Source organism: Caloenas nicobarica, chromosome 16 (assembly GCF_036013445.1).
Source record: "Caloenas nicobarica isolate bCalNic1 chromosome 16, bCalNic1.hap1, whole genome shotgun sequence".
Classification (NCBI taxonomy): Eukaryota; Metazoa; Chordata; class Aves; order Columbiformes; family Columbidae; genus Caloenas; species Caloenas nicobarica.
Window position 1 is genome coordinate 7,836,837 of NC_088260.1, and position 25,587 is coordinate 7,862,423.

Here is a 25,587-nt window from a genome sequence, read left to right on the forward strand (position 1 = left end):
GGTGCAAAGGTGTTTCAAGCTAGAAACGAGGTGTGCAAAAAAAAATTCTGGTCAACTGTATGTATCCAGATTTTCCAATGTGCTCTAGAAACATGTGCATGCCAGTAAATGGGCAAATTTTGCAAAAATTGCTTGGAATCGCCTGAAGGACTTTGGCCCAGTGACTTTGAGTTGAACCTGAATACCAAGAGGACATGCTGCTAAGCAAGCTTACAGAACAAATCAGGGACATTCCCAGTGTGAGGTGGCAGTGTTAGAACTCGGTCTGCTCCTACGCGGGACAGCACAAGAGTCACAAGGGGCTGGTTCTGTGTAATCTAATCCAGTATAGTAAGTCTTGTGTCTTTCTCAACGAGACAGAGTTTAAATTGCTAAAGAAACTCTGATAATGTTGCCTTCTCGTATCCTTGTGAAATGCACGCATTCCAAGCTGGCTGGGTCACGATGCTTTGCTTGGTCCACTTCTAAACTGACTCTGTCACAGTTTTGTTTTATATACTGCAGGTCAGTTCTTTGTTATGCTTATTATTGGTGCCCTGGAGATGGATTTGCTGTAGCACGCAGGCCGGGGTATATACCATTTCAGTGAGGTGGGCCATAAAAAGAAGCAGCTCATAACAGGTCTGAAAGAATCCATCATGGGAAGGATTAGAATGGTTATCCCTGATTTTCACTCTGATTTTCAGCTGTTGGATCTTTCTGTGGCTCTTCCAAGGCTGGAAATCCCAAGTGCAGTGCGGAATTCACAGGAAACAAAGGAAGTCACGTGCCTGCTCTATTGTTTTTTAGTTTTTATTTATAAATATGACCATTGTCTCATTATATAATCACAGCAGGATATGCCAGGAAATGCCAGAGGATTTTTGCATTGGTCAGGTGAGTTAGAGACTTCAGATTTGGCTTTGTATCTTCTCAGTGAAAACCCTCTCTATTCACATAGTGTTAATAACACGGAAGTTAACCAGGGTGTGCAGATCCCCCTGGTAAAACCCATTCTCTCTCGTCCTTATTTCTATACAGCATCTTAAATACACACAGCACTTCAGAGTAAGCAGCTTGCCCTGTCCCTAAAAAGCACACACTATGTATACAGGCTATAATGAGGGGATAGTAAATTCGAGGGGATAAACAGCATTTTCTCAGGATCTCTGATACAATGTAGTTTTGGTGTTCTTTTGGAAAGAGCCTGCTCCTTTTGTTATCTGTTACTGTGTCTATTTTGATCTGTTTACTACTTCAGTTTTCCCTGCCTCTGCATGGGCAAATTAATAATTGTATTTTTCTTCTGCAAAGTTCTGTTTTATTTTCTCATCACTGCTGTGTCTTTCTTCTTTCAGTGCATGCCCTCTTCTCTAGCATAGAGATGATTAACTTTTGCAGTAACTATGCAAAAATGTATCTGATACCACAATAGAAGCCTTCACTGCATAAAGTGGCATGCTAGTAATTTAGCAAAATCAAGGCTCCTGAAGTGGTCTTTTCTTGCAAGACACATGCTTTTTTCCACTCTTGATAACAATTAATCAGTTTAGCTTGAGGGCACAAGCCTTCAGAAGTTACAGCGACTTTCTCCACCCAACCCTAAGCCCAAACTGTGGTTGTTCAGGTTTGAGCTCAAAGTAACAGACTGTGTTGTTCAGTTATGTGTTTGGCAAGGCAATGTGCGTCACCTTGGGTTTGCTGAATTATGTGAAACAATGGAATAGACTTTCGAGCAGGTACCCTACTTACTGCTGATCTTGGTTTCCATCTGCTCTAAAATGATCTCCACTAGCGCTTGCTTTAATTAACAGGCTCCAAAGTAAAAAAAAAAAAAAAACAAAAACAACACAAAAACAACCAAAACCAAAACACACAAACAAAACCCACACACCAAAACAAAATGTAAAGCATGGACAAGTTAACATGTGCAGTTGCATTTACATCATTTGAAACAAAGACTGAGTATTAATGGCTCTCCTTATCCCAAAAACACAGCCTTTTCCATAGCATCCTCCACTTTCATATATTCCAGATGAGATGGGTAGTTAGTGCATTGGAAACGGGGGTTGTTGCGGATATAGTTAAGGAATTCTGGAGCTCCTGGGACGATGACGTTGTCAGCCAGAAGAACTGAGCCCTTCCTCAGCAAGTTGCATTCCTAGAAAGAAGAGAAATTGCTTCATGGTGGATGTTAAGCAGACATTGGCTTGAATGTAATGTGCTTTCATGTTAATCGCATCATATGCAAGTGCCTGCATCCAAAAACCCACGGTACTATTGGTTTGGAGGGAAGAAAAGACATGGGAGAAGCTTAGTAACTCTCTGATCCTTTGTGAACCTGTTAAATACGCTGATTTTTTTCTGTTAACACAATCAGTAGAACGTTAGAGATGCTGATAATATGTTGGGTCAGTTCAGGTTCTGAAACAGCAAATCAGGTGCAGTGGAGGTGTGCAGTTTGCTGCTCAGATTGTTTCCAACTATGTCTACATTATCAGTAAGATGATTTTCTTTTTGACTGTCATGCCTAATGTTTGAATCAATTTTTTTTAATACGGCATTAAAATGTTCTAGTAGCTCTTAAGGTCACCTGAGAGACTGGCATGTACCAGTCTGCTTTGGCCAGTCTCAAACTCCAAAACGACTACGTGAATAAGAGAGATATTCTGCACTTGTTTTCCTTTCATCTTGTACAACTTCCTGCCACTTTGTTCAGGAGCTGGGTATGAAGCAGGGTTTGTGCACAATGAAGATCACTGACAAATTTCCACAACGCATAATTAACTTGCAATATTCACTTCAAATGCAATGTTTATCCTCTGTAAGCCTACAAACCTAGTTTTTATTGGTATTTTTGTCTAGTAGAAGTTGCTTTATCTGAGCTTACCGGCTGTTAAAAAACAGTCTGTAGTTAATCAGGCTGGTGGTTATCCTGTGGTTACAGACAGCAGTCATATCCAAAACATGGGGTGGTGTTTGTCACTCCCAGTATGTTAGAGAAGTCCTGCTGCTGAGTGCACTGTGGAGGCTACGGAGGCTGGTTAGCTTACTGCTCTTACCTCTGGTGACTGAACACCAGTCAGCACAGTAGAAGGAATTTTAGAGATGTGGCAAATATCCTCTGGTCTGTCGCACAGCTTAGAGAAGCCTGTAAGTGACAACATGCTGTATTTTCCGCTGGTCATCAGGATTTCTCATGCTCTTTGTGTCGGAAGTTTCCAGAAGTGCATGAAAAGGAATGCTGTCTAGGCCACTTTCAATATATGTTTAATCCGAACATTTTATATTCATATTTCATTTTTGCTATTCATATCGCAATACATGCCAAAATTGCATGTTAGAGGGTTTGTAACATCTGAGAAAATATGGGGATCTTTTCTTCATCTTTCTTCTCTTAATTTCATAAGGTTTTTCTAAGCAAAGCAACTTTGTGACACAGTTGCATCAGGCTGACCACTAAGATGGAACTGACCTACCTGTTTGTCTTGGCTGTGTTGCAAAGGTTAAGCTCTGATAAGGAGGCACTATCCTTTCCCAGTGAAAAGAGCTCAGTCATCCTTACACAGCCAGTTTAAAAGAAAACATTCTCTGGGTACAACATAGCTGTAGGGAGGGAACATTTTCTTCAGCTACTGCTGTGTAAATTCAATACTGGTTGTTCACAACCACAAACAAATTTCCTTTTCAAACAGCTGTCTGGAGGACAGGGCTGAAATTAAAAAACAGGGAAAGCCGGATGAGAAAATAATGTTGTAGTCCTCAAGCAGGGGTCAGGAAGTGGTTGGTTGCTATTTTGGCCTCCTTTCTTCATTTGACAGAGGACGAGATCCTTCATGAAGACCATAGGCCTCACAGACATCAAGGCATTTGCTACTTTACTTTTAAGACCGGAATTGTGCAAACTGACCTGAATCAGGATGGCATCTGGTGTGTATCTGTCTTTCCAGTGATCCAGGAAGACAAAATCCAGAGTATCCACTTCATATTTTTTCTTCAGCTGGGGGATAATTTCCTGTGAAGGGCCTTCTAGGATTTTTACCTGAAATGCAAATCCATCTGATGAATTGTGAACCATTTAAGAAAAAGCACATACCTCTAGCTCATTTTAAATTGTGGCCAGACTTCAGTGATCCTGTTTATAGCTCAATACTGCATCGGCTGAATTATTTCATAGAGTTAGATCAAATGTACATTTTTTTTCTTTTCGATAAATCAACTCAGTTATGTTCTAGAATATGGGTTTGAGTGGCTTTGTTTGGTTGCTTTTTTTAAAAGCAGAAAAAGTGACCTGTTGTTTCTGTTGGATAATGTGATTCTTTACTGGAAACATGCCAATCTCCTGTTGAAAACAGTACTTTTAATTAATCTCAGTTGCATCTTTTAGTCCAAGGGAAGCAGAAAATACAGAACATTTTTGCTCAGTATAAAGCTGGAGGATACACTGTGTAAAATCGATGTGGCCAGTAGAGGGAGGAGACAGGACAGCGTCTATTACATCTTCCTCACAGGTTTATTGGCATAAGTACTGTTAAACTGAAAGAAGCTGCTGCATATTGATTCGTTAAGCAAGTGCCATATACTGTGAATGGAAGAAAAAAGGTAGAGGGAATCTGGTTTATGACTCATAGCTGATCAGGAGATTACATCAAATGTAAAAAATGCAATATTAGATGTCACTAATACTTCAGGTTCTCTTCAAGAAGCTAAGAAACACATTAGAACTCATGGTGGGATTTATTTCCTCTAGTTTTATCTATGTTGCAGTGAGTTGTCTAGTTGCATAGACAGGCACTTCTCAGGCATGACTCCCCTGACGTGCTGTAGATGTCTGCTGTGGGCTGAGATGGATTATAGACTGGAAATACCTGCATCTCAACCAACTGTACAGAGAGCCAAGACAGCTCAGATTGCACAAAATTTAGGTATATATATTGTGACCAACTAGATTTGGGTAAGTACATCTCATCTGAAGTCCATTGCACATAATGAAACTGCTTCTTGTGAGCTTTTGTAACAAATCAGACTATGGTTCAGTTTTCTATTGTACTCTGTCTTGACACTGATTTAAACCTTTTAGTTTATACAGAGAAAACCAATATTCTGGTCTGGCTTTTGGCAGGCAACATAGCGAGATCCTCAGCTGTACTGCTGTGAGAGGTCAGGGACTTGTAACTAGGCATGGAGCTTGTTAAATTAATATGGACTGTGGATAGAAAAAAAAACCCTACAAAATGTGTATGACTAAATGTTGGATGTAAATCACAGAAAGGCTTGTGATTATCAGGAGGAATCTGTGGGGCACTCTTGCAGTTCAGTAATGGCGGTAAATCTAACCAGATTTGCAATAGTTGTTACTAATTTTATGAAAAAGACTGTGTGCTGATGTCCTGTGACTGTAAGTGAAATAACTGACCCTGGAGCCTCCCTCCAGGCCTGTCTCATTCTTACACTTACTGTGGGTTTTGAAAATAGCTCTCAGCAAATGGCCTGTTTCCTGTACTAACCACTGAATAGTGAAGAGGCCAAACTGGAAGATGAAGTCTAAATGCTTTCAAAATGTTAAGGAGATACAGATGTGTATGACTGTTTCTGGTCTTGCCCCTCTGAATCTTCACCCTGACTCACACTGCAAAGAACTTTGGAGAACAGCCCTGATTGTTTTGGTCACACACACTCATCTTGACAAGCCTCAAACTCTACCCTGGCTCTCAGCTGGGTCTGCATCATACTTGGACCTCTGACTGATGCTAACAAATTTAGCTTACAAAAGAGCAGACTGCCTTGGTCCTCTGCACAGATGCTGGTAATTTTTTGCCTGCTATCAAGCCTGATGGTTAAACTCTACATGTTTCCAAGCACTTAGGGTGTCGTATTTGCTTGACAAGTAAAAAACAAATTTAAACCTATTATTGCTGTTTTTACAGATAAAGTCCTACTCTCCATGTATCACTTCCTCATACCAAACAGAGACAAACTGTAGTTACTTTATCTTGTACTCCAGCAAACTCAATCATCTGTTTAGCTATAGCAGCAAATTCCGGATTGAACTCCACGGTGAGAAGACGAGCTCCTGGCTTCAGCAGCCGAGCAATCCTAACTGCTGAGTAGCCACAGTATGTTCCCAGCTCCAGTGCAACTGATGGATTGACCTCTTCCACTGTTTTGTCTAGAATTAAACCTGAATAAAATGGAAATAGGTTAACTTTTGACAAAATCAAACTGGTTCACATGCAGAAGAGCAAGTTAGTGACAAGAAACTAACCAAGTCCCCATACTCAGTTGCTCAGAACATTAAAAAATTAAGGGTTGATATCAAATTCTGTACTGTTTCATTTGCAAATTGGCTTATCTGTGATCAAGTTGATCATGGATATTCTGAGTTTCAAGCTGCAAACTTTCAACTAAAAAATCTTACTCAGTTTCACAATATAAACATTTCTGAGTAAGACAGTCTCTGATTAACTAAAGTGTTTATAGTGTTATAAGGGAAAAAGGCAGCAGTTTTTCCAAGAACTTATTGCAAAAACTGGCCATATTCGTGAAACATATAATTCCTGAATTTTGAATGCTCATATGTGTTGCAAACGTTACCTGCAATAGTCTGATACAAAAATTCTCATTCAAAATACTTGTTTTTAAAGGGAAAAAGAAAAGTCTAGTTATAAAGTTGCAAAATATTTGGATTCACTAGATGAATTTGTGGGATGGAAAACATTAGTCACTTCTTAACAACAAAAAAATGTTCCCAAAAAGAAGTGACAGTGCACTATATTCAGTCCTTCTGAAGAAAGGGATTTCTTTGTGAGGAAAGTGTGTCCTCTTACTTGTACAGCTAGAAATTAGATAACTAATCTGAAAAAGTATTTGAAGGGATTTTACTCTGAGCCATGGAATTTTTTAATGTACATATATATGTATCATTACTTGATATTTTCCTGGGTGTCATTTGTTTATGCATAGTGTGATAATGATGCTTACGCACTTGGAATGTACACAACATATGAACCCAGATTTGGTCCTATGACTTCCTGGATTACTCACTGGATACCCCTCCTCAAAGCCATCCGCGCAAGCATGCATTACTGTTTACAGAACTACTCTGCTGACCCCAACGCCGTTGTGGGTTTTTTGCAGCAGCAGAAGGAAGTTACCATGTAAATATAATAAGATGTCCTATACTTCACTAGTCTTGAAGGATCTGTCAGGTGCTGATCCCTGATGCAATTACCTTTCTCATTGCCCACGTTCATGGCCCACTCTTTCTGGGAGCAGTACTTATCTATAGCATCCACCACGCTACAGGGGTCTCCTTGGACTGCATTCTGCAGCACAAAATCTAAAATCCTCTGTTCTTTGCTCTGATTCATGATTAAATTGATTATTTTCTCCCGGATTATTTCATGCCAGATAAGGGCAGCAGCAGTATTTTTCCTGATGAGCACCACGAAGAGCAGCAAAACAAAAAGCAGGACAAAGACAATGAACAAAAGGACTGAAGAGCTCTCCAGCATCTGGAAGGAAAGAGAAAAACAGCCCAGGGTTAAGGTGGCATAGGAGAGAGCTTTCGTTTTTGTAAATATTAAGCTGACTAACCCACAACCAACCATACTGAACAGGAACACACAGAGTTTAATTATGATACTGTCCAGAGTAGCTGAAAATGACTCTCCGTCACTTGGTAATGGGTGGTGCTCTGTGGCACGCTCTTTAAAAGCAAATTTTACAGGCAGTCAACAAGTAGCTTTATTTAATGCTCTGGTCCCTTCCCCCACACAGCTGCTGTCCTGGCTCCAAGCATGCCACAGCACAAGGAGCCTCTCAGCTTCAAAGCTGTTCTAACCATTTTTCAAATGATTCAAATTCTTAAATCAGAGCCTGCATGTGATCCCACTCCTGCTTTTTGAACACTAGGAAACTTCTTAGCCGGCATTGATATGAAAATATGGAACATCTCCCCTTTAATTTTGAGCACAGTATCAGCACAAACTTGGCACTGTCAGGTTAACATTGTGTTTCAGAGCAGTCTGCAGGTCCCAAGTTACGACCTTGCATGCAGACCTCTTTGCTAGCACCTGCCTTCCTTGCACGCTCTGCAGAGAAGCTGTGCTTGATGGTTCCGTAGGACTCAACCTGCCTCCCTCCTTTCAGAGCCTGCAGCCAAGGTAGGCAGGTGGAATGGTTTACAGAAGAGAGTAGCTTTTTTCCTGCTTATGAAACCTTTGACATGAGTCATCAATCTGATACATCTGAGAACAAAAAATACATTTCCTTTTATAAAGCAGGGATGTTTTCTCATTGATTATAAAAAACATAAAGCTGAATCCCTGAATCAGAGAAGACCCCAGGCTCATGAAATTGAAGAGATGTAACAAAAGGGCACATTGTACGTCTCTGACGGGCCAGCTCAAATTAACTGATGGGATTGTGCCTGTTCTCCCCCTGAAATTCGTGTCATAGCTGCAGATGCCTATGTATAGGCAGCATGGGTGGTGTTTCTGTTTTATGAGTTTAAGGTATCTGAACACAGAGCTCAGCAGATGGGGATGCATGTCACCCTGTACAGCTCAAGCAATAAATCCCATCAAAGCCACTCAGATGGATTTCAGACAAGCCAGTATACAGGGAGGTGCATTTACTTCTATGCAGGAGTCACAGCATAAAAGATCTGATAAAGAAAGGGTTCTTAAAATTAAGGAATTGATTTAGCCTTTGAGATGATGCCAAACTAACAGTTGTGATTTGCCCACAGATTCTCTGCATGTGAAGCTCCTCTTGTACAACCCAAAACACACCTCATTTCTGATGATGTAGCTCATAACATCCCTACTTTTCCATCCCTGCTTCCCACATGTGGGGGCTGACAGTTGCCCACTGGGAGGAGAACACAGGTTGGAATGTGCTCCAGTTAGTATTGGGATGAATGAATGCCAAGTTAATTTGTTAAGTCTAATTAGGCATTTGAACACAGGTCTAAAGGATTCAGAACCCACTTCTTAGTTCAGCAGGCTGGCTTGAGTTGCACTGGTTTTTAAACTGTTATTTTTAAAGAACGTAATACTCTATTCTTTCTAGTCTCTGATTCTTTCTATTAAGTCTCTTTCAGCTTGCTAAAAATGGTGAACAGCTTCCACTTGTATTCATTTTCCACCTACCTGGAGTTCAGCAAAACTATTACTCCAACAGGAGCTACAGCATCCTCAAAAATTTTGCCTAAGTTGCCCAAGACCAGAAGTAAAGGGGCTATATGATTAACCAAATATTCCTCCAGATCTCTTCCTAGCTGTTCTTGCTTCCCTTTCTTTTTTGTTTCCCTCAAAATTGTCCCAGGAAAATCCTAATTGTATGGGTGGTCAGACCTCCATTCTGTGGTGGGACCTGGCACATACACGTTACACATGGGAAAAATCTACCCCACTGCTTTAAATTTTGAATCATCATGCAGAACACATTTTGAGTTCAGAAGATGACTTAGTTTCCATGGAGATATGCTCAACCTACAGTACAGCTGATTTTTGTTCACCCATCCACTTATCTTAGTTGCACAGCAAGTATGACTTGTTTGGAGCAGTTAAAAGTCTATTGCTTTTGCTTTTAAGTAGTCACCAATGTTAATACTTAGGCTTTAATGCTTTCCTTGCAAAGTCTGACCTGACACATTTCCTGTCAGGGCTCTCTACCATCATAGCACATGAAAATCTTGCTTCTTGGACTTTCTGAATTTTGTTTCCTAGCTAATATGAACCTGCTTCATTACCTCAACAGGATCATGAAGGCCTGGATGTCAATTTTTCTTCTTCCCTCCTATGCACCAGTAGTTCTACAGATCAGGCCCAACTTTCCAGATGGGACTTCGGCTCTTTCTAGTTCTTCTACATCAAGACGTTCCATGTTATCTGTCCACTGAGAACTTGGACTGGACTATGAAAATGTCATTAGTGTAACAGAAAAATCTCTCTCTAGCTTCACTTGGCTTGTCTTCACTTGGCTTTCCAGGCTTAGTTAATTGTATGGCCATAGTTGATGGATTTGGATTACTGACATAGTTGAGAGATAATTATTCTGCAATGAATGGATAGAGCCCAGAAACCATTTACTGATGCTAGCAGGTATCTAAGCTTCCTGCCTCTGGACACGGGAAACTGCATGAGCACTGCATACCAGTGACTCACTCGGTGGCAGTCCAACAGTATTCAGGCTCCTCTAGAACTGAAGACTGTTGGCATTCAGAATTATTTCGTACTGCCAGACATAATCCTCTGGTTACAACACGTACTTTGGAATCCTCTGAGTACAACTTGCCACCGACTGTTGCTTTGACACTACAAGATTCTGCCAGCATGTTTGGGGCTGCTCTTCAAAGACCTGTTGGACAGCCAGTATTGATGATAGCTGCAGGAAGAACTAGGTGGTGTAATTTTTGAGGAATAGCTTTCCTCTTTTATTGCTCAGTATGAATATGAGACCATTTGGTGAGATTTCTTAAAACAGGGAGAGAGAGCATCTGAAGGCAAAAATACTGATCTGCATTTCTCTTTGTGTCTCTTCAGATCCAGGCTGGTGAGTGGCTGTTAGCACTGGCTTGTTTACACATTTTGTGGAACGTATTTGTCAAGAAGACAAAAAAATCCCCATAAATTCAAGCTCAAAAGTGTGTGATTTGGGGATGGTCTTAGATATAAAACTTAAGCAAGGAAGCAATTCAGCTTTATCAATGGCCAAGTGGTCAGAGGGATCCATTTCTTGCAGTGAGATCTGTGCACCTCTGAGTCCCACACAAATGTTGCCACACATGCCTCCGCAGATCCTTAGAAGTTGCTCACAGGTAGCAACACCTTATATAGTACATGCCACCTTTCTCCATTCCTAGACAAGTTTACTTAGTTTTGCTTGTATCAAGGAAAGTTTTTCAACTATTGGGTTTTTTTAATTGTCATTATTGCTGTATAACACTCCAGCACCTTCATAAACTGGCAGTATGGGTTGTTCTTAGCAGAGCTCCTTTAGGAGACAATTATCCTGAAAAACACTTTCCAAAGAAGGTAACGTTTAAAAGGAGCAAAACAGACATATCTTGTTTCTCTTGCTTTTTTTTTTCCAAACAGTTTCTTTTTCAAAGTTTGTCCATCTTTTAATTTCTGTCTTCTTAGATGTGAAAATAAATTCAGTGATAGCAGTAGACTGGCAAGAGCAAGATGCATTGGTGATGGTCATGCACCCAGAAGGGGGGAAAAAATGTACCAAAATAGGTAATTGCTTTCATATGCTTAGCTGGAAAACATTTGATATGAAAATTAAGTGCATAATTCAACCAATTTAAAAATACCACTACCTAAGAGACAGTCATATGATGACAGCTCTAGAAAATGCAACTGTAATTTTAGCTTTAATGTGGGTTCATGAGATTCATTAAATATGTAATAAAACTGAACTTGCACATAGCCAAGTTTCTCATAACCACTTATTACAAGGCAGTTGCTCTTATCATATAATGCTTGTACTGAGGTTCCAAATACACAGGTTAGCACTGCAACCTCTTCTGTGCATTAGAAACACCATGATAAAGTGAGCCTTCTCCTTAAAGGTAAAATTTGAAGTGGAAAATAGTAGACAAAATGAAAAAATGAGAAAGGGAATAAACAGAAAACTGGAGGGATAATATTATGGAAAGGAATGAATAACATGTATCACTAAACCTGTTTTTGAGAGGAAAGAGTTTAAAAGAAAACATACTAAAATTTCATGCCCAAACCTGTCAAACTACTGACGAGTCTTTCGAAAGCACTGGGTTATTTTCTTATGCATCTAATCTCACTTATTTTGGCAGGTTTCATAAGACCAAATCGTAACTTGATAATGCAGTTCAGCAGTTTTCCCCTGGTGCAAACCGTAATGAAACAATCAGCATTTAAATGAGTGCCTCTGTTTCAGCTTACAGAGATTTAAAAAGGTAATTTCAAAGAGGGAAGCAAACACAGACTGTTGGAATCTGCTGCCCCAAGTTATCTGCCCTTGAAGATAAAATATCCAAGTCATAGCAATAGCCAAGAGATTGTAACAGACTTGAGGATCTATTATTATGGCAATAGTTTTTAAGTTAGGGGATTCACTATCCCCTTCCTGTTATACGATCTCCAGTTTTTCTAAAAACATACAAATGCCCATGTGATGGAGCACAAAATGATACATCGTGTTCTTTATTCTTGTATAGGTGACTCTAGCCATTTCACCAAAGGTTACACTAAGGATCTTTCAGTAATTCTATTTATCAGTCCTTCTGGTAAATTTTCCCAAGTATTGTTAAAAAATAATTGATCTCAGAATTCTCTGAAGTGAAAAAATAAGGACTAGAGCAATTAGTAACATCAATTTTTTAAGGTAACTCTGAGTAACCATATGAATTCCAATTGAGATTTTTCTCAGTGTTTCATAAAAATTGTATGAAGTTTTCATAACTCTGTTAGAGGAAGGTGTATGGAAATTTGATCTAGACTACTGATTGCTACTGTTTCTCTCAGATTGCAAAACAACCTCCTTCTTCTAAAAACTTTTATTTACTGAGAAGAAAAATGAACATATTGAATGTAAGTACCTTTAAATGTTCTGAGTTTTAATAAGGACATATGCCTTAGCAAGTTTCGCACTTAGTGGATTAAAAAAGTATCAAATTTTATTATTTCACTATTGTGAAGCTTAGTTCATTATGAGTAATTAACAAGACCTTATTTCCTATAGGTGCAAAAACAAGAGATGACTTAAAATTATTTGGGTGATTAAAAACTGTTGGACATTTCTCTAATCAAGGTGAATCCTTATAACCCTAACTATAGAACCTCTCATTACATTTTTAGCTTGGATAAACTGATATTGCTTTGCTTTCTACTGAAAATGAAGTCCTAAACATAATCACAAAAAATCTCTTCTACAAACACAGCATGTACAGTAGACCACTATTCTCCAGGACTGGAACGTGAGTAAACTTTGTGATTCTGAGTTAGGAGACTGAGGTTTGAGTCTTATTTGGGCAATATTTTTCTGATCTGATCTTGGGTGAGCTGTCTTAATTACATCTTTGTTACCACAAGAGTAAGTTAAAGTCACTGCTACTTCTTTAACTTTCAAGATGCTGTAAAGCTGAATTAATCTTTGTCGGAAAAGTCCCTACTATGGATACATGGATAACACCCGAGGAAAGGCAAAGTGATTTTATTTGCATTAACTCAAGAGATCAATTCCGGAAGACCAAGACAACAAATGCCGATGTGACATTATTATTCCTGAGTTTATGAACAACAGGGAAAATGTGGAGACAAACAGTGCTTCAAACACTTTCCTTAAGTGATTTCAGCCTGCTGACAAATCAGGCTTTGAGGAAAGATGATATTACATCCAATCTTGCTATAATTTTTCATGCATTTAATCTAACTGCCAAGTACTGGTTGGTTGGTTGTTTATTATGAGTCTCCAAGCATCCAGACAGTATTTTAGCATTCTGATGCTAAAGGGTTTAGAATCGAATTTAGACTTTATTAGCTCACATAACCTGGTGAATGGGGAGTGCTTGGTAAATTTATACCATTCAACCTTTTTTCACAAAAGAGTCTCTCCATCGGTTTGATGATATTGAGGATAATAGAAATGGTCTAGAGTGCCTGGGGACACCCGGGCCTCACTCACTGCAATCACTGCTGCTAAAAGTCTGCAGAGAGAAGAATGTTATAATGCAAACAATTTTCTAGATGCTTTCTAGAAAGGTCATACAAATTAACAGATTAAACCCTCCCGTACACATACTTGTGTGAAAGAGGTAAGTGTACCTTCTATTTTTAGAAAAGGTTTAAAAACGTTTGAGTTGAAACTTTCTAAAAACTTCTGCTGAAATTATGCCTTTAAGTATCTCATGCACTGCAGCGTACAGATGATTTGAATATTAGAAAGGATATATTAGCTATTTGAAAAAGCATTGCAAAAAAAATGCAGAAGAGTCAGCACATTTCTACACATACTCTCAACAGCGTCTGTTGCTCTGCACTAGGCCAGAGATCTGTGCTGCGCCACGGCTGGGACTGGAGTTCCTGACTCTTTGTCCTACGCTGTCTTGAATGAGGCAATCTCTGGGGTTTGGCATTTTGCTTTTCTTGATCTTTTTCCAGAGCAAGAAAGGCAGAGTATTTTGGTCAGAAAGTCTAAACTAACTTCTGCCAAACATGTTGCAACCTGTTGCTGTAGGCAACACAATTCAACGGCTTCATATTTTAGTACTTTAAAGGTCAAAAAACCCCATCTTTTTACCTCCTATTCTTTCATTATTGTCTATGTATTTTCAAATGAGTGCAACACTGTGAAGAATAATCAGCATATTGCCAAATATGAGTAGCTTGTATTTCAACGGAAACAGTCTGGGAGTTTGACATTCAGATTTTCCATTGACATCATAAAAACGAGCTGAACAGACTTTATATAATTTTTCACTAAGTACGTCTTGCATGAAATCTAAATTTACTTATTCCTAGTTTTTTTCAAATTACTACAATTTAGCTCCACTACCATGACTACAAAAATTCAGACTTTTATAAATGCAGAGCTCTGCTTATTGACTTTTCCCTCCCCCCCCCACTAGGCCTTTTGGTTTTGCTTCTTCCCACTTCTCAGGTTGACAGGAAACAAATACGGGTTTCTTCTTACCAAATGAAAGGAAAAGAACAGAAAAGTGCCTATTGCCTACTAGGGACCCCCATCAACTAAGCTTCATAAGGATGTTTAAATCCATTCTCCCAGAGAGACTTCAATTAGGATAATTGCTACCCAGTTAAGACTTCCCTCACAGTAACCATTGTCTAAGTGGTATTCAGTGCTATCACCCAAAGGAAAAGGTTTATATAATGGCTATGTGCCCCATAAAAAAGAGCAGGGCTTTAGGATAAACTGGCCACACAGAGAGGCCTCATCTCCATCCAACAAGCAGGTCAGTGTGGATTTGTAGCGTTCTGACCCAGACTGGCTTGGTGAAAACAACAGCCAGAGTTTCGGGTGAGAGGATTCTTCAAGGATAAGACATGCACTTTGCTAGGCCTTGAGCAAAGACAGCTTTTCAGGAATAAGATCCTTTCAGGTACCCCTAGGAAGCATTTGTTTCTGACAGTCCTTATTCCCACACCAGAACTCTAGACGCATTTGTACTGTTTGTGCCAGTGTTTGAGACAGCAGTTGGTGCAGCTCGGCTGAATTGTACAAATCCCACCCAGTCCCCCCAGTGGACTGTTAAGAGTAGAAAGTGCTCTGCCCTGTCCGCACCATAGGAGCTGGTCTGTAAAAACTTTTATCCTCTGAGATTTTTATGTTCCCCAGGGGGTAAAACAACCTCCCATTGAATGATCTTGCTCCAAGCTGAGGTAGGGAGAAAGGGCTGGAAGAGGAAAGACAAAAATGGCTAGTTGTCCTCAGCATAATCACCTGTGACAGACCTATTTCACATTCTCTCTTTATATCTCAAAGATCAAGGGGTGAATCCTCAGTGTCCCAGATCCCAACTGTGTGCTCCTGCCCTGCTTCCAAGGCTACCAGCTAATCCTGTGTAAATCTGTCTCTCTGCCAGCACAGCTTTCTGCTCCCCACAAGCTGCTCTTCAAACCAGGGAGAGTGCACGACTGAAACTTGGTAGCGAGGACACCCACTGAGGGATCTGAAAGAGTAGGAAGGAAATCACTGCCAAAATGATGGTTTATTTCTATGGAAATGAACAGCTCTAACAGGCCAGGCAAGGTGGGATCCACCCCAGCACAGCAGGTAACCAAAACGCTGCGTGGGAAGAGGCAGCGTGAGACAAAGCAGGGCAGGACACCTTAGTCTCAAATCCTGAGCGAATGCCCTCCCCAGGAAAGTAGCTGGAGTGGGCACAGAATGTCTCTATTTTAGCTAGAAATTGCTTTGGAAGAAATCTCTCCTGAGAGAGTTTAAAAAAACTGGTATGGACAGCCACACACATTAAGATCTGATTTCAACAACTGCTGCCAAAATGATGTTTTTTCAGAAAATTCCCAGTCAGTTCTAATTCCAGTGATCCTGAAGGAATGCTGAAAGACAACAGTGTGGGACTGGCAGAGACAAACCTCATACCAGCTGCAGGCTGCTAAGGAATATTGCAAAATGTGAGTGACAAGTAAATTGTTTGCAGTGTTAATGTGGTTAAACTCTTTTTCCACTGAAGCAAACTAAAGCTGTAAATCACAAAATTTTTCTTTTGCATTTAAATACTGCAGTGCTGTGCAAATCCATGAGATTCTGAACCTGAGGGCTTTCTTAGAGGAGTCCATGGCTGAGTAAGCAGAAAAGAAGTAAGCTTAAGTGCAGAGATTAAATAAAGGTTGTTTATGGAGATCACCGATATGACATATGGTTGACAGTATTAGTAAACACGAGTTTGCTTTTAAAGGACAGATGGTAAAGAATTTCCATAAAGGGCATCAGAAAGATACTTTATAAGCAGTAACAGAGCTAGCAAGCGAAAGTACTAGCTTTTTGTCTGTTCTTCACAGACATTTTTGCTGTAGCAGAACTCCCTCTTGAGAATGAAAACCACCATAAAATATAGCTGCAGCAACATATTTATAAAAGCAGCTATTCATTCAAATATGACTGAACTGAAGCTTGACTTGCATTCAGCTTTTTCTTGAATACAAATGAGTACCAAATTCCAGCATATTTATAGCCATAAATTACACTTTCAATTTAGTCAGGGCTATCTCATCTCACTTCTTTCAACTGTCAAGGTTTACAATACAGTACAAATGCATTACACACAAATATGTCCTACTCTTTCTCTGTGAAAGCTGTTGCTGCCCACGGACTGGCTTCCTGACAATGAATACCAGTCAGAACGTGGAAAACACGGCTTCTTTCATATTCACCCGTTTAAAATATTGACATTATCTAACATAACAAATCACGTCAAGTCTGAGAAATAAGAAAATATAAATATGTACCTTTCTCAGTAAAGCAGAAGCTGTTCCCTCCGATCTTTTCCTGTGCTGCTCTGATGTGAATTTTAGAGAGTAAGAGTCCAAGAGCCTGCAGTATTCAGTCCCATTCGATCACACCAGGGGAATAGCTTATCAGTTCTGTTACAGACTCTAAAAGGAGCGGTGTCCTTTTCCCCAACTCCTCCTTTCACAGATTTCTGCACTCCTTAAGGGTGCTCAGTGCTCTAATAACCTTAGAGAAAGCTGTTCATCAGTCCCTTAATGACAGTGTTCTTGTTACTTAGTTACAGCACAGTGAATGCTGACAAAGTCAGGTATGAGCCAAATCTGTGCTCAGTGTAAATGCGCGGTGTTCAATCAAGCAGCTCCAGGAATGAATTTGGCCCAAGGGATTTAGTTCTTTTTTCAGCTCAGACGTGGCATACTACAGCCAGCACAGAAGTTGTAGAAACATGACCGAGGCATGTGAGTTAAATATAGAGTGCTGCTGGAGAGCGGAGAGGTACGTATAGCAAATTGCTCAACAGCCACTACAGAAGGAGGTGAAACCAATACATTATAAATAGTACATTTTAATTTCTATAGCTTCTAGTTGGAAAGACATTCTGCTACAAACAGCTCTAAGATAAAAGAAGAGGCTTATTTTAAAAACCTTGTTCTCAGCTCAACTGTTTGTATTGTTTCCTTCGAGGTGGAAACAATATAATCAAGCCACAACTAAATTGCACCATAAAAGAAAATAATAAGAAAAAACAAAAACCAAACACATTGTGGTAGTAGTTCTCTGCTGTATTCTCACTACAAAACTCAGACCTAGTCAGCAAGTGTTTGAAGTTGTAACCTAGAAACTTTTAAAATATTCAAATAAAGGGTTTGTATCAAATGTGGCAGAAACAGGAGCTGAAGAACTGAAAACAGGCTTTGTCACATGAGGGGGGAGGTCCTTGAAAGAATTAGGAACTACCTGAGACCATGACAAGAGAAGAATAAAAAATTTTAAGTGTATGAATTGAATACATAATTGGGGAAAAGGAGGTAGGTGAAGTTCAAAGTGGATTTAGTAATTCTAAACAAAACATAACTAAGACCCTGCCATATGGCACAGTACCTAATGTCAATACAGAATAACTTTGAAGTATCTCTTCCATGTATAACAGAGCTTTAGCTCAACAAATATTTTTTTATAATCCAGACATCAAGCTGAACAAAGAACGAAATAAGCAATACTGCACTCCAGCTTTACTGACAATAATTTCCTGTCTGGTTGTGAAACTATGACAGGTTATGTAATGCCACCCACAGTTAATTTTAAACTTATTTTACTGCTGGGCTGTGGAGAAAAGAGCTTAAAACAGTAAAACTTATCCTATGCACTGACCTGATTCTGTAAGCATACAGCTATTCTTTGGAGACATACTGGCAGTTAACTACAGCTGGTATCAGACCAGCTTCTGCTTAGTAGGATAAATGAGTGCCTAGACTTACCAGATTGAGCAGCGTCCCATGACAAAACTTCTAAAGAACTTCTAACTTTGGGCTGAATCATATTCTTCAGGCTAGAAGCATGGGAGGAGCAAACTACCTTCTGCCTGCCCACAACTGTTTATTTGTATGATAAAGGCTATGCCTGCAAAGTAACCCTTTCTGTTGTCTAGATCACATAAGTAAAAATGGTGAATGGCAATATCTGCAAACTAGATAAAGCCAGAGGTTCAGTTAGTTAAACACCCAGACTGTGTGACAATGTCCGTAAGTTGCTTCCAAGATAACAGAAAGTTAAAATCTTATAGTAAGTAATTATGAGATAATTTTTTCTCCAAGGAATGTTTCTTTGGAAGACTGTCAGACATTGGCTTATGCCTTTCTTTAATTTACTGGTTTGCCCCAGACAGGGTCTCTATAGCTATATTTTTGTAAGTTTTTACTAACATAATAACAATGCCACAAACTCCAAAATGCATAAATTTATACACTATTCACATGATTTATTCTTGCCTAGATAGTAAAAATTTACCCTGACATTAACACATCCAGGTTAGAGAACTGTGGAGAGCAATAAATGTATTGGTGTAATACAATTTTCCTGTGGGGACAAGATCTTAAAAGATGGATTTGGTATTGCAGAATGTCAGGGTATCTGGCACATCTATGGGAAGATGTAAACCCAGGATGTCTTAGCTTGGGAGCAACATCACGAGTGGCAGCAGGTCAGAATAACTGGCTAGTTCAGACGGACTCGCTCCGACAGTTGACACAGTTAAGCTTAGATCTGTCTGCACAAACTTGAGCAGACTTGCTCACGTACAGAGCTCCCACTCTCACATGGAGGCTGTACAACTGCCATCACATGATGCACCATGGCAGTGCTGTCCCCACTTGCTGTGCATAGCACGGAGCTAAAGCTTTCCTAGTAAATCCATGCCTGGCATAACAACAAATGGCATTCCCTTCTTCTAATAATCCTGGCCAAAGACTGGTTTTTAAAAGCCTAAACAAAGGGAGACAGAAGAACTAGCACATTATCACAAACCCCACAGATCATGTGAAACACCAAGTGGAAGAAAATTCTTTTGAGCTTGCATTTTCAGAATAGTAGGAGGGATTTTCTTTTATGTGATTTTGCTGTTTTAAACAGTCCAACTAGTTTCTCTTGCTGAGAAACATGCAAAAGAGGAATTTTGAGAAAGGAAGCACTGCTCATGTATGAATCAGGAAACTGTCTGGAGATATCTAAAATAGGAAACAGCCAAAAAACAAGACGGCCAGCAAAGCTGTACTCTTAAATTTAACAGATTATACAAGCAGATTATTTTGTGTTTATCATGCATCTTAAAAGCTTGTCGTGTAGACTGAAAAAAACCTCCTGCTTTCAAAGACTTTATAACAGCTCATGAAAACTTTGAAGCTCAGTTCAGTCCACCACATTGCTGTATTTTCTCCCCTCACATTTTTTGCTAATATATGTTGAAGCATTTGAATGAAGTCAAGAACTTGTGTTACTTGAAGCTTCATCTGTTTCTGCTGTGTTTCCTCTCGCTTGCTATCAATTCGTTGTTTAGGACGAACTGTGAACAGATGATTCTATGTTAAGGAAGGAAGGAAGGAATAAAATGGCATAGATTAAATTCTGAACAACAAGTCCTAGTTTCAGAAAAATGTCTGAAAATAATAATTAAAAAAAAAAGGGCAAACAAGGGAGGAAATAGCAACAAAGCTGAAAAGTGAAACCATTTCTCTTGGTTTATGAACCTATGCCCAAATGGTTCCAGCACAGGAAAGACTGTTAGCTGAAGGATGTAAAGGATGTATTCTTTGTAACAAGTTGTCCTCTTGGGGCACTTAGCATATGTTAGAATGGTCGTTTTTTCTTTTAAAATTATGGTTTTAAATAGGATTTAAATTATTACCTGATTTAGAGTAATTCTGTGATGTGTGTACTTTTCTTAGCATTTCCAACGTAGTTGGTTTAGATACATCAACAGACTTTAAATTAAAAAGTATTAGCTAATGGGATATGATATGTGCCACATCTTAGCAAAATGTTGTAAACTTTGTAGACTTCACAGGGAAATCTGATCACCACCTGGATCTCATAAACCAAAATTAGTCATTATCAGTTGATCTGTCAAAGCTCTTAAAAGCAGATGTCAAAAATGCAGAAAAATACAGCAGAGTGTGATTGTAAGCAAACAGCCACAGATTCCTTCATGCCAAGGCAAAACAATGCCCATCAAAAAGTAATATTGGAAAATTCTTGCTACACAGATAAGAAGCCTCAAATAAAAGTCGTAAAAATTATTTTGTTTACCCAAGATCTGTGTCTTCAAACAAGGGTGCTCACTTGTCAGCATAACCCCCAAGCTAGAATACTATCCATATATTCAGCAATTTGAATCATGAGGTTTTACCTGGCTTTGAGAAAAAGTCTAAGGAGTTGTAACCACCCCTCCCCTGCTGCCATTTATTCTGTCCTTTTTGTAGCTCTGGAATATGGCTCTCTTGATTGCCAACAACTATGTCACTATTTCCGCTTTTGTATTCACCATTTGACACACCTTTCTTCCATATGTTTAGGTTTTTTTCCCTTCTCCTTCTTCCTTAGTGCTAAGGACAACATGCTACACACTAGCAGAGGAACAAGAAGGAGAAAAAAAATACAATCAATCACAAGAGAGATGGAAAGAAACCAAAAAGTCTTCCCTCACTGCAGAGACCTCTTAGTTCAACCAGTGATCCACTACAGTTCACTGACATTCCTGTGAAGTGTTAATTAGGTCATGGCACAAAATGCAGCCTCTGATATAATCCATTTCCCACCCCACCCACTAAAAAAGAAACAACGTGCTGACTTCCAAAGATGGTATCTACCTGACATTGCTCTTCTTTCCCCACCCTGCCAAGCCACAGGGAACATAAGACATGAAGAAAAACATGCCAGAAAAACACGAAAGATGAGAAGATGTGTTTGAAAAGTAAAAATTCCTAAAACATTAGGTAGAAAAGGTATTTGGCCCTGGTTGTCTTAATGAGGAAGAATTCAAGGAAGCCACTGATGAATGTAACAAAAGGTATTTCATAAGAAGTACAGAATTACAAGCTGCCCCTACAATAAATTCAAGAGAAAGTCTGTCAACAGAACAAACTCATGCCTTACAAACCTCCTTTTTTTGTTGAATGGATTTATATACCTTTCTGAATGTATTCCAGTGGTGTTTCCTTTGCCCTTTTCACACTGTTTACAGTGCATTGAATAAACATTTCCTCCTGGAAATAAACCAAACCACATCTAATATATCAAGTTAATTTATTACTTTAAATATGACAAACTACAACTGACAAAATTCTGTGGAAATATGATGTTAAGTCTGATAGCTATCTTATAAGCAGGGTTTTTCTTAATTCCAAATTTAGAAAAAAAATACACTTTCACTGCAGAAGCACAATGCTTCATGTGAATGCTTCCTGATACTAGAATGTATTTGCCACTAAAGGGCTTAACACTTGATTTTTTACAAGAAACTAAGACACATTTATTTTATATATTTTTAAAATATGTGCATTACTAATTATTCTGACCATCTTAATGCTAATCACAAAATAATTAAAATAAGATATTTACTGATATTTGGCTGTATCAGTCTCAATGAACAAGTTTGTGAGAACGTGCAAGAACAAGCAGAGTGGTGTTACTCAGACTTCGTACTTTCTGCTGAAGACGGCAGTCCTGATGGGAAAGGCTTGACTTCTGCAACTGCAGGTGCTTTATCTTTGTGAGACACAGCCAGAGGGCTGGTGACACCCAAGCTTCACACTGCCTGCCAGGGGCACAGCAGCAGCTGGGAATAGTTCGAGTTCCCAGGTGACTTGAGAAGGATGCCAAGGGAAAGGAACTGACTCACTGTCAAGCTTGGAAAGAGAGGGTGTGTGTGCTGAGGTGTTGAGGAACACACAAACATCTGAAAGAAGCTACAGTCTCACCATTGCTGCATAGGCTGTGGTTCACTTAGACTCTGAGTTCTAAAATAATGAAAGCAATCAGTAATTACAGTGTATGATGTGGCTGCTACATTGGGCAGTTAGCCGAGATCTTATCCTTGAAAGAGTTTAGAAGCATTACTCCAAATTTATCATCAATTCTTTCCTAAATTGCCACTGTGCTGTTTAAAGGTAATGTTTTATACCAACAGCTTTGCTACATTTAAGGTGTTTCTATATTAGCAAAATGCCATAATGCTGCAGGGATATTTCTTCATATAAACTTGTTTTGGTTTTTGGAAGACTTAATTCTACCCTTGATCATATGCATCTGAACTAAATGCTGTGTGAAGAGCATACACTCAACACTGCTTGATTCAGTTCAGGATAGTAGCTAAAATTAACAGCCAAACCAACTTTGCATGCATGTACCTGAAAAGCATAAAAGGTTAGTATCTGAATATGCTTGAGGTTTCTTTAATTCAAAGGCCTCTTAGTATGTTCCAGTCACATCTTTTTACTGCTGCCGCAGTGGCTAAGAGTGTTTCAAGTGATTTATTGATTAGTGCTGCAGGAGGAGGGGGTTTGCCTTTTTTTTTTTTTTTTAAAAGCACTGATATTAGACAAATTGTCATCCATTTACTGAAGTAATTCCTGTTTCATGTATTTTCAAACATCAGTGTAGTGCAAAAAGCTAGGGCTAGGGTTACACTGGTGGTGATGTCAGTTCTACAAAACTTTCTTTTGTGCATTTTAATTTCCTGCAATTTCTCCTCAACTGTGGACCAGATGATTGATGGTTTCTGAAACAAAATGGTTGGATGCTGCCCCCTTGTGAGCCAGGCCCTTGCTCCAGAGCCACCTGAACCACAACTGCCTAAAACTGTTTCCTGTCATCAGCTTCCTCTCCCCAAGAAAAAGTGGCTGATTCTTTGTCCCAAACTCTGATTTGGCTACGGTGGTATTTATCACATACAACTCACTCCACACTACAGCGGGCAGGGTCATTACTGCGCTTCAGCACAGGCCAACAGCCAGCACTTGTTCCCTGTGGTATTTTTTTGATCAATGCCAACTTTGAAGCCTTTTACCTTAGGCTGCCAGCATACATAACAAGTATTAACAAGTCTCACAATTCCCATCCGAAGCAGGCCGGCAGCATGGCCCTTGTTTAATCAACACCTGGCATATGGCACAGGGATGGGAAACGCTGCCAAAGTCTGTGAAGCATCAGAGCTGCTCCGACAGGTGCAGATCTCTGCACCAGCACAGTTAAATAAAGTATTAAAGCTGTCTGTGCTGGTCTAGTTCACTGACCTGTGTGGCCCAGGCCTGGCCCCGCCATTGTGGTTGAGGAAGCCTCTTCTCTTGGACCTGAGTCCCTCGCGCTTGCTCTCAACGCTGAATATATCTTAGCCACGGGAACCCAAAACGATATCATCACGTTGCCTGTAATACCCCGTGGAAGGGAGAGGCTTTATCCAAACTGCCTTCTCAGAGGTTTTTAATTCTCAGTCTCCGCACTGCACCTGAGGAAGGGGCTGTGACATCCCACCTCTCGGTCTGGTACAAAAGGATGTCCGGTTTCAGAGGGGAAAAAACAGGGCTGTGAACACCGGCGAAGGTTCTGGGCAGTCATCGTGTTTCTCTTCTGCCCCAAAAGGCTTTCCCTGAACCCCTTGTGCAGCAGCGTCTCGGGGGGAAGCCGGTCAAGCAACGCGAAGGGTTTTTTTTTTTCCCTTCCGATGCGTCTGATTTTAACGCAAAGGCGCTTCTCGAACGCTAGAGCCTGTCATTGCCTTCTTACAAGGCCTCCCGAAGCCGGAGCTGCGGGCGCAGGTCGAGCGCTCTGCGGGCGGGAAGCGGCCGCGGCCCCGCAGCCTCGCGCGCAGGGCGGGCGTCGTGTCCGCACCCGCGCGGCGACACCCACCTCCCGCGCCGCCCCACCGCCCTCACGGGGCTCCGCCGCGCTCACCGACCCGGCGCCGCCGCCCTCCACTCAGGCGCTGCACGGTCACCTTGCCGGGGTCCTGGCTGGCCGTGGAGGCCCCTTGCCGTACAGCATGGCGGCGCTGTGGCGGAGGCGGGAGCGTCTCCTAGGAGTGTCGGGGCTGCGCCGTATGGTACGAGCCCTCTCAGGTACGGGGTGCCCGCTGGGCTCGGGCCTGGGAGAGGCTGTTCTCTCCTCCTGACACCGAGAGCGTCTGGAGAGGGTCCCCTGAGCCTTTCCCGGCACCCGCACGGCGGGGAGAGGCCCGCGGGCGCCTCACCTGAGCGAGCGCTGAGGGGACCGGAGGCTCCCGCCCGCCCCGGAGGCGCCACTCTCCTCCCTCAGCGGCCGCGGCGGGCAGGGTGCCGGGCTGCCGCCATCTGTAAGGGCTGTCGGAGCCTCCCCCGCCCCACTGCCTCTCTCGTAGCCCGTCCCTCGACCCTGTACCCGAGCCGGAGGTGGCTGCGAAGCCCGCAAGGCCTCCCGTGCCCGCGTACCGGGGCAGCCCGAGAGGCACCCAGCCCTTTCCTCGAGGCGTAATTGCAACGACCGGGGGGGTTCAGCCTTCCCAGTCCGACTGCCCGCTCTGAATTGCCGGGAAAAGTCCCTCACCCCTATGGTGGGTCTTGGTTGTCCTCCCTGGAACACTGTACAGCTCGTGAAAGCAGGGGTTGTGCTGATGCCCGTGCTAGTAAGTGAGGTATTGCTCACCTGGGAGCTTCTCCGGCCACTTCAGACCTGCTCTGGGAGGCTGGGCTGAGCTGTGGGGAGGCTGAGGCGGCAGATTGCACCAGCATTCTGGCCGCCCCAGCAAGGCCTGCACTGCCCCTGAAGCTTCTCAAGTCCAACAAGGTGACTGGATCCCAGTTACGACTGTCTAGTAATGCAGAAGGAGCTGCTTGGGTTGCTGTGTAAAAATCTAATCCATTTCTTTGATTCTTTTGGATTGCTTTATTTTCTGTGTTTCATTCACAAAACTAGACTAGATAGCTTAACAATTTTTTGGAGAATGCTTTGGGACACTGAAAAAACACAGTACTTTAGTAAAGAAAACCCAAATCAGCAATAATGAATTGTAAAAAATGGCATACCTTTTGATATTTTTACATACCTCTCCTGTTTTACTTGTGTATTTATTTTCTTCCCTTTTGCACGTCCTCTTCA

At 40.9% G+C, this 25,587-nt stretch overlaps 2 protein-coding genes across 9 annotated transcripts in view; one reads left to right on the plus strand and one right to left on the minus strand.

Annotated features, from left to right (window-relative positions):
* Positions 1-794: 794 nt before the first annotated feature.
* On the minus strand, positions 795-25,212 carry COMT (catechol-O-methyltransferase). 8 transcript variants are annotated; one of them, XM_065646093.1, is made up of 6 exons: positions 16,962-17,260; positions 7,211-7,493; positions 5,967-6,160; positions 3,890-4,021; positions 3,042-3,130; positions 2,053-2,140 (listed from the first exon to the last, which is right to left on the minus strand). In XM_065646093.1, the coding sequence occupies exons 2-5, from the start codon at positions 7,491-7,493 to the stop codon at positions 3,062-3,064; spliced, it is 678 nt and encodes a 225-aa protein (XP_065502165.1). In that variant the 5' UTR covers positions 16,962-17,260; the 3' UTR covers positions 2,053-2,140; positions 3,042-3,061. The 8 variants fall into 8 exon arrangements, with proteins under 8 accessions (XP_065502162.1, XP_065502163.1, XP_065502161.1 ...); XM_065646090.1 differs by lacking the exons at positions 3,042-3,130; positions 16,962-17,260 and adding an exon at positions 25,135-25,212 and having other exon boundaries at positions 795-2,140; XM_065646091.1 differs by lacking the exons at positions 3,042-3,130; positions 16,962-17,260 and adding an exon at positions 24,704-24,726 and having other exon boundaries at positions 795-2,140.
* Positions 24,479-25,587, plus strand: part of TXNRD2 (thioredoxin reductase 2) — a 35,195-nt gene continuing 34,086 nt past the window's right edge. Inside the window, exon 1 of the mRNA XM_065646084.1 lies at positions 24,479-24,572. Coding sequence (XP_065502156.1) covers positions 24,497-24,572 — 76 coding nt within the window. The 5' untranslated portion in view covers positions 24,479-24,496. The remainder of the gene's footprint in view (positions 24,573-25,587) is intronic.